Consider the following 8,868-nt stretch of genomic DNA (forward strand, 5'->3'; position numbering starts at 1 on the left):
TGGCCTAAAGACAATACAAATTTTGTCAAAATAAGACTAGTGAGATTTACATTGGGTCCATAAATTTTCTGGTTACTATGCAGGTATATTTAATCTATCTTGCACTAACAGTATAAGCCCTTGTGAATTGGGTTAGTTCGATTCAATTATTCACAGCCTAATAAAGCTTAGAAAAACTTAAAACCCATTGCCATTGAGTCAATTCCGACTCACAGCTACCCTATAAGACAGAGTAGAACTTCCCCATAAGGTTTCCAAGGAGCAGCTGGTGGATTTGAACTGCCGACATTTGGTTTGCAGCCGAGATCTTAACCACTGCGCCACCAGGGACCCTAGAAAAACTTAGAAAAATATAAATCTCAATAAACTGTCTGGAAGAAGCCCTGCCAAATCAGAATGAATCAGTCATTTTGATGCCTGTATTTTAAATTGTAGTGCATAATCTATGAAAATCTGGGAATAGTGTAATTTATATTTATATTATAAACTATGTAGTACATTATAGAGGAGCACTGGTGGCACCGTGGCTGCCAACTGAAAGGTCAGCGTTTTGAACCCACCAGCTGCCACATGGGAGAAAGATGTGTCAGCCTGCTTCCACAAATATTCACAGCCTCCGAAACTCTATGGCGCAGTTCTACTCTGTCTATAGGGTTGCTAACAGTAGGAATTGACTCAACGGCAATGAGTTTGGTTTTTTTTTGGAGAGTACATTATAGATATGCAGATTTTAATTCTGTGGAGAGGTTGTTTTAAAAAAAAGTTTATTCTGGCATTTCTTAAAATATGTTCCTTATATATTGACGGTGAAATAATCTAATACATTTGAGAAGTCTTGATGAGAAAATTTAAATTGTTTTCTTTATTGCCAGACCTCTCAGAGTTTTCTGTACGCTATAATGCCTTGTGAATCCTGAGAGTGTTATGGAATATGTCAGCACAAGTCATTCATTTGCAAAGCACCTTGAACAACAGTGTTTCTCAGAACACATTTTGAAAAGGATTTTACTGTAATATAAAATAATAAGATTAAGAGAACAATTTTAGCAGATCTAGCTACATATCAAGCAAGAATATCCTTTGATCTATTTAAAAATAATCAACATTTTAAATAATAATTGAAATTAGGAGCAAAGCTTTTTTTTTTTAACCTTTGTCTTTTAGAAAACTGATTCAAAGTCAACAAAACTCATACCAAAGGCCAGAAAGCTCTTCCCTAAATCGAAAAGTGGTAGCTCTGCATGATGAGGTCTGATTATATCCCAGTAACGGGTAGAAATGACTCATCATATAGGGTTCTTTGAAAGTAAAAGGATCTTTGAAAATAAAATGCAAATATGAAAGTCTATATTCATTAACCAGTGTTAATGGCTCATTCTAGGTCTCCAGAAAATGTTTAAAAATCGAACAATGCTAAAAGTGACCTCATGAAAATTACTGCTAAACATTTCTACAGTGAACAGTGCAGGGTCTAAAAACAGAAACTTGCCAGTTATAGAAAGTCATGGCAACAGACTGAAACATGCAGTTTTTCAGAATCATCTCCTGGAAGGCAAACTGCAAATAGTAGCAAGTGGAGCAAACAGCAGTGGAAATCACAAGTCAAAGGGCAGCTGTGGGAGTGTGCATTGTCTAAGGAATTGTCGGCCTCTCAGCTTCACTCTCAGCCGTGAAGCTGGAGTGACCCACGGACAGCAGCCAGTAGGAATATCAATTGGATATAAATGACCACAATGTCTGTACCACTCCATCCCCTCAACCACAGAATGCAACACTCACAAAGTTGTTAAAGACTCCCTGATGTTCATGGGTCTTTCAATATTGTTCACATTTCCATGTACACACTTTAAAAGAAACTGTTTGCTGAGGTATGGAGGGAATGAGGGTAGGGGAAGACATAAGCATTAGCAAAACTTGCACCTGGTATTTACACATAAAGTGGAATCGTAGGCTTGGATAGAAGAGATAAAAGAAAAATTGCAAAAAAAAGGGATTTAATTTATTTTACTCTTTTACAAATGATAAAACAATAATAACCAATTGCTGTACACAAACAATAGGGTAACAGTGTTGAACAGAATGAACCTGACAGAATAAACCTCATCTTTCAACTCCACAAATTGTATAAGAAATACTCAGTAGCAGTTCTCCTGTGCAGCAAGCTATATCTGTAAACTTTTTTTTTCCTGCTATATACATTTGAAGCACTTGTGCTTTTGCCTACACAAAGAAACAGTAGTTATTAAAAAGTGCTACTTAAGTGAGAGACACAAGGAGGCCTAAAGTCACAATCTGAAGAAAACTGCAATTCAAATACATTACCAGCTTCAAGACATTTTTTTTTTTTTTGTAAAGTTTTGGATATACTAGACCCTTATTGTAACTCTAGCTATGAACAACATAGAATTCAATTATAAAGGAGATCCCTTTTAAAGCAGTTTAGTGTCTAAAGGCTCAAAAGAACTTCTTTACTCTAAAATGGGATTATCTCCAGAGTGATATCACAGTGCAGACCCTGAAGATGTTAGTATAACAGTGTATATTACAGACCCTGTGTGTATACACACAGATACACATATATAGCATTGTGTATATGCATCACACATGTCTATTTGTACTATATAGATATATCTATAGCACATATATAATAAAATATCTATTTCTAAGTGGGCTTTATTTGGACTTTCTTCAAATACGAACAATAATCCTCACTCAACTTTTAAAATATTGGTATATGGATAATGGTTGATAGGGAAACTTTCAAACTTGCAGAGATAACAACTAACTATACATAACTCTTCCCACAACCCTTCCACAATTATAATACTCTGTACAATAACCACATGAAAACAACTTCTTTATGAACCAAATACCACATAATATGCATTATGACTAACTGACTCAATCAGAAATAAATTACTTTGTTCAGCCTTTTTTCCTGTGTAGCTGAATAACTAGCTGGTATGTACACTACCCATAGCACTATTTAAATAGATTGCTTCTGTAAGCATATATGTAGAATTTGCATGAGTAATCAATACACAATTTATATGATACACAATATATGAAGACAGTTGAATGCCCAGCACCTTCTTTTAGATAGAAAAACTTCCACAGAAATTTCATCAGTCCTGTGGGCTGAATCATTAGATTTGCCCATAAAACATGCTACTGATTTATTTTTTTATTTGAGCAATTTAATATTAGTTATAGAACAGGCCAGATAATATTGATGAAAATGTTTCCATGGCCTATTTATGTCAACAGCACAGTAACAACGCGTTTTCTAACATATAGGAATATTTTCACAATCAGCTGCCTGAGCATTGCCAGGTATAGGGTTAAATCATGAAAAAAATAAAATAAAGCTATGAGCATATAATATTGTCCAAAGGGGGGGAAAACCCCAGATATTTCAAGTATGTATTTATGATTTGATTTTGTCATGGTCCCTTATGCGCCCTTATGGGTTAAAACGCAATTATTTTTCTTAATTTTGCTGGTAGCCTTCAGTGACCTCCTTGCCCTGTCCCCGTAAGAAGGCCACAGCAGATAATCAAGGGGGAGGGCAGATGGAAAGGTATACAATAGGGAATGAAATGGTCTTGTACAGTTTGTCTTCTCTGAACACTAAATGCCTTTAATTGAATTCATTCTAGAGTATTGAAAGTTCCCTGAGATGAACAAAAGTAGTCTCAGTCGATACTGAAGCCCTTTTTTTTATGCTGGACACTTTCACAACTGGGCAACGTATTTAGAGAACACAAAGCATAGGGTAACAAAGCAATGTGAAGAAGCTAAAAAGGCACTACTCAATGCATCTATGAGATAGATAAACATCAATGCACAGAACAGTGGATGCATGGCATGCTTTTGCTGTGGCCTTTAAAATTGTTTAAATATATTTGTTGAGAAAGCAGTAAAAATGACCAGGTACCTGGCTGTGGCTTTTTAAGACATATCTTGAATGAGTGCTCAGATGGATTTTACCCATGAGAATTTACTTGTGACTTTTAGACTCCCATTGAATTCAAATTAAGGGCTATTTGATCCACTTATCATCTGCAAATAGTCCAAATCATGGTTCTCGAAATCACCTACTTTTGATTTAGTATGTAAATGGGACTTCTTAATTTACATTCAAAACATGTACCGAATTCTTTCAAAAATTCCAATAGATAAATGCTTTAATCATAAAAGTACATCAATGTTCTACCCATTTTTAGCTATGCCTTGTTTTTATGCATTGCATTTTTCTCTAAGAGACACAAGAATTCTCAGAAAATATAATCTTCTGTATCCTAAGGCTCTGCTATATTTTAAAAAATAATACTACATATTAAAATTATTGAAAACTGTACTACTATGAATATCCTTTTCCATACGTATGTAAATATACCATGCTATTTCTTCTTTTCTCGGGCTGCCTTCCCTAAAAACAAATAGATTCCCCATGCTATTTCTTCTTTTCTCAGACTGCTTTCTCTAAGAAACAAGAAGTTAAGTCATATAAGTTGTTTCACACCAGGAGTAGAAGTGGGAATGCAGTGCTTCTGCTTTTCTATTTCTAAAGAAACAATTTGTTATCACAATTACCTACCGGTATAGGATAAGTTACTAGTACTGTCATATTGGTCAAAACTGTTATATATTAGCATTTAAAAAACCCACTTTATCTTAGTAATAATTTAATCTTTTTAAAAAACACATTAATATGATACTGTGAGTAAATTTAACTACAGAAAAAATACTGGAAAAGTTAATTCTTTTGAAGTGCAAAATATTGACACATAATTTCCTTTTAAACCTCTTAACATTTATCACCTCTGCTATGGAACCAACACTGTACTGATCATATTGTTTCTGTACTAAGAAATTTAACAATGGTATAAAGAGCATGCAGATCTTTCCATTTGAATAATAAGGGCAATATTAAAGAACTGGAAATCATATTTCAGCTCTCCCAATCAAACATTTATTCTATAGGACAAAGAGATTTCACAAAATCATAAGGAAATGTAAAAGATGTGGAAGTCTTCATTCAAATAAAAACAAAATTTGCATTAGCAAAATTAAAATATTTAGAGACCACTTTCACATTAGTAGCATAATATATTAATATGTTAATAATATATTATTTTCATGAACGGCAAAAGGTTTGTTGTGTAGAAACATCAGTATAATCTTTGGTACCAAAAGTACATTTTTTCTGCTAATTTTACTGTCTCAGCATGGAACATTTTTAGAATACTACTAAGTGGTACAGTTTAGCTGGTACCTTCTACACCATCAAAAAAAAAAAAAAATCTGGAAGTTTAGAGTTGTGCAAATAAAACTTTGTAAAAAAAAGTCTTTGTGTGATTGTTCTTTAAAAAAAAATAAGAGCTTTAAAAATGATTAAGGTTATTTTTCTCATTCATATTTATCTGAGAAATAAATTTTAAGCACCCTAATACCCAAACCAAAAGAGAAACCAGAAGACAAACAAAAATAGAAACAAAAACATAAAATTCATAATTAGACTCAGAGTCCTGACAGAAGGCATTTACTTGAGTTGTTTGATCTTATGGATTTCACTGCTCAAACTGTTTCCATCATGATTTCTGCTGACGAGGATGGTTCGATTTCCCCACTGGCTGAGTTGTGTTCCTGGGTTCCTCTTCTAATGTGCTTGGCTTTGCAGTGACAGCCCAACAGTGATGAACATATTTGCTTTACCAAACGATGACTGCATTGCCGGATCTTGTAAACACTTCTGATTATACATTCAAGCTGTGTTCTTAGTGGAAGTGGCACTTACTAGGACCCTTGAAGTCAAAATATTTAATTTTTTAGAGCACTTTGCAGGTATTTCATCAGCTGGTAAGGGATTTCTCATAAACGTTTTACATCAACCTTAGAGTTGCTTGGTGGATGCTGAAACCCAGTCTTGGTTTGGATCCTGTTTTCAAATTTTAGGAAGCATCTTCAGAAAAGAAGTGCATATTCAGTTTTGTTTGTCTGTTTGTCAGTGTGCTTTATTGCTTTACACACTTTCCTGTAGTCAGTTTTAGAGCTCCTCTATTATGTAGCACATTTAATGTTTTGAATTCTAATGGCATTCTGTGAGGACTTGCGTTGGAAAAGTACCTATATTTTAAATCGTCATAGTAATGATATTTGACGGCTTTTCCATTCAAATCCTTAGGGAATGGCCAGAATCCATACAGGTGAATTTCATCACAGAATCTTGTGGCAAGTGTGTACATGAGGAGACCTGTGCTTGGCCTTTTGATGGGAACTTTGTTTGTCAGCCAGTAACTGAAAAAAAATAAAAGAGACTAATTTAGAGAAGCATAAAACATATCCTACAGCAAATCTATAAAATTATATTATGTAGAATTAAAGTAAGTAACATTAAAAAGAATACCTGAAGAATTAATATATTTCTTAAACATTTAGAAAATTTGATTCTTTTATTTGTCTTTATCCTTTATTTTCTAGATTTTTCTTGGGGTATCCAGAGGACCTGGACTGTAGGTAATGTGAGCAGTGGAATCTCACAATCAGAACAAATTTTTAGCAAACATTTATATAATACATAGAGTAGAATCTTCTCAGAAAGGGCTAAATATGACTGCAAAAGGCATAGTACAAGGTTGGAGACTGAGTAACCCTTGTAGAAAAAATAAATTTGAAAAAATGCCTACAGGTTTTCAAAATGTCTGATGTTTCAATTAAAAATTCAAACAAGTAAATGCCTTGCAACTTGTTTAACCAACTTACTCAGTTTCAGTTACCCAGGTCCCATTTTACTAAAACAAATTAAAAACACTGTCTCAATCCATATAAGAACAACAATAGACAAAATATAGCCATAAAATAATTGCTAAATAGTTCACCACTTGCGCAGTTTAAAATTTTGTTGAACAGGTAAAATATATTCAATACTGACAAGAGTTTTATATTATTCATTTTAAAGGCAATAAAACACTCCAAAATGTTCAGGTCCATCATTGTTGACAAACTTTGCATGAAAAGACATGCAAACTCACAAGTTAATCACCATTTCTGAAGGGAAAGGGGTTTCCAATCCTTCTGCGCATATTCATTTCCTTCATGACAATTATCTATGTGGTACCGGTACCAACCAAAAGAAGGGTGTGGTTTTTCTCCTACTTTCAAAGTTGTCCATTTATAAATAGATGAAACTTTAAAAATTGTTTCATCTTTGCTTTTACTATTATTGGGGGAAATGTATGCACTGCCATCCAAATGTAAGGAGAAGGTTATATTTTTAAAAAATCTGCCCTTTACTGTCTTTAATGCACTTGCTTCAGTATTATAAATTATTTTTCCCTCCTTTTTTTTAAGCTTCTATGTAGTTTTCCAGTCAAGATCAAATATGTGCATTGGACGTGAAAAAAAAAAACAACTGTTTTTTTACTTTATTTGTTTAAAGAATTGTTGGACTTTCAAACTTCACTACAAATATCAAAAATGGGAAATATTCTGAGCATTTATTTCTAGTTTTTTCCTTCTCCCCTCTTCTCCCAACCAGAGTTGCTTTTCACATTTTGTATTTTTCTCGTTTTGTGCAGGGCATGTGTAAATGTTTCAGGCAATGTAAAATGCTTTATACACCTGTTGTTACCACAATTGTTTTGTGAAATCCTATTCTGAATAAAGAAAAATTTTCAGAGGAGAGCATTTTATAATTTGTTCACAACTCAAAGGTAGCTGAATTCGCAAAAACCATAGACCACATAGTGTTAAGATTTTGAAGAAACCAGAGACATTAACCCTATGCAACGAGCAAACTTAAGCTAGTTAGAAGGCCTTGAAGACATTGTGATACAACCTGAAGTGCTCTCGGCTCTAAGAAGCAGGTGTTGTTAAAATGGAATGATTATTATGGGAAAGTTTTGTGGGTGTGGTCTCTGTGTGGCTACAAATGTTAGTTTTATTAAGTTGGTTAATTTAAAAAGTTACTTATTTATATATATATGTACGTATATATATATATATACTTGTAAGCAGATGAAGCAAGTTCAAACTCAATCAAGAAAGAAATGATTACTTCCACCAGAGAAGTTCAATGATTGGGAATAGTTTGGTAGTATTAAGTTTATGCTGAATTATCTTATTTCTAAAGTGAGGAAAACAAGTAGGAAATAATATACCGCTGTATATTTTTATAAGACTCCAAGGTCACATTATATGTGGCTCCAAGATCACATTGAAAGTAAATTGCTTTCCATTTCCTAACTCTGGAGAGGTTTCCTGGAAACTAACTTAACCAACTTAACCATGGTTGGTCATAAACAAACTACCAAAAGCAACCTTTATATGCAGTACCAAAAAGCAGCTGTAACATTAGAAGGAAATACTGAAGGTGAAATTATTAACTTTAAATGTTTCAAAAACTATCAAAGATATATAATCAGCCAACATTTGTTGACCCAGAGTATGATACGATATACCACAAACAGAAAATAAATGAGTTTGTGTTCTCTCCCTCAAGTAGCTGGCATCTAAACACAGAGCCAGGGAAATGAACATTATAGCAACATCAGCACATCCAGAAAAAAATAAACAAAATAAGAATGTAAATCCTGAGAATATTCTCAACTTTGTTGTGTGACTGTGGTGAGGAGTTTATGGAGGAAATTGTGAAGTTTTTTTTTTTTATTGTACGTTAGGTGAAGGTCTACAGAACAAATAGTTTCTCATTAAACAGTCAGTACACATATTGTTTTATGACATTGGTTAACAACCCCACGACATGTTAACCCTCTCCCTTCTCGACCTTTTTTTTTTTTTGGTGAAAATATACATAGCCCAAGATATACCATTTCAAAAATTTCTACATGCACAGTTCAGTGACAT

The 8,868-nt window shown here is 33.6% G+C and overlaps 1 protein-coding gene across 2 annotated transcripts in view; it reads right to left on the reverse strand.

The window, feature by feature from the left end:
• Window positions 1–2,322: 2,322 nt before the first annotated feature.
• ST8SIA4 (ST8 alpha-N-acetyl-neuraminide alpha-2,8-sialyltransferase 4) overlaps window positions 2,323–8,868 on the reverse strand; it is a 143,602-nt gene continuing 137,056 nt past the window's right edge. For both annotated transcript variants that reach the window (XM_004375050.2, XM_023730134.1), the window contains one exon: window positions 2,323–6,300. In XM_004375050.2, the coding sequence (XP_004375107.1) occupies window positions 6,018–6,300 (283 nt within the window). In that variant the 3' untranslated portion in view covers window positions 2,323–6,017. The remainder of the gene's footprint in view (window positions 6,301–8,868) is intronic.

Source organism: Trichechus manatus, unplaced genomic scaffold (assembly GCF_000243295.1).
Source record: "Trichechus manatus latirostris isolate Lorelei unplaced genomic scaffold, TriManLat1.0 scaffold00032, whole genome shotgun sequence".
NCBI classification, from domain to species: domain Eukaryota; kingdom Metazoa; phylum Chordata; class Mammalia; order Sirenia; family Trichechidae; genus Trichechus; species Trichechus manatus.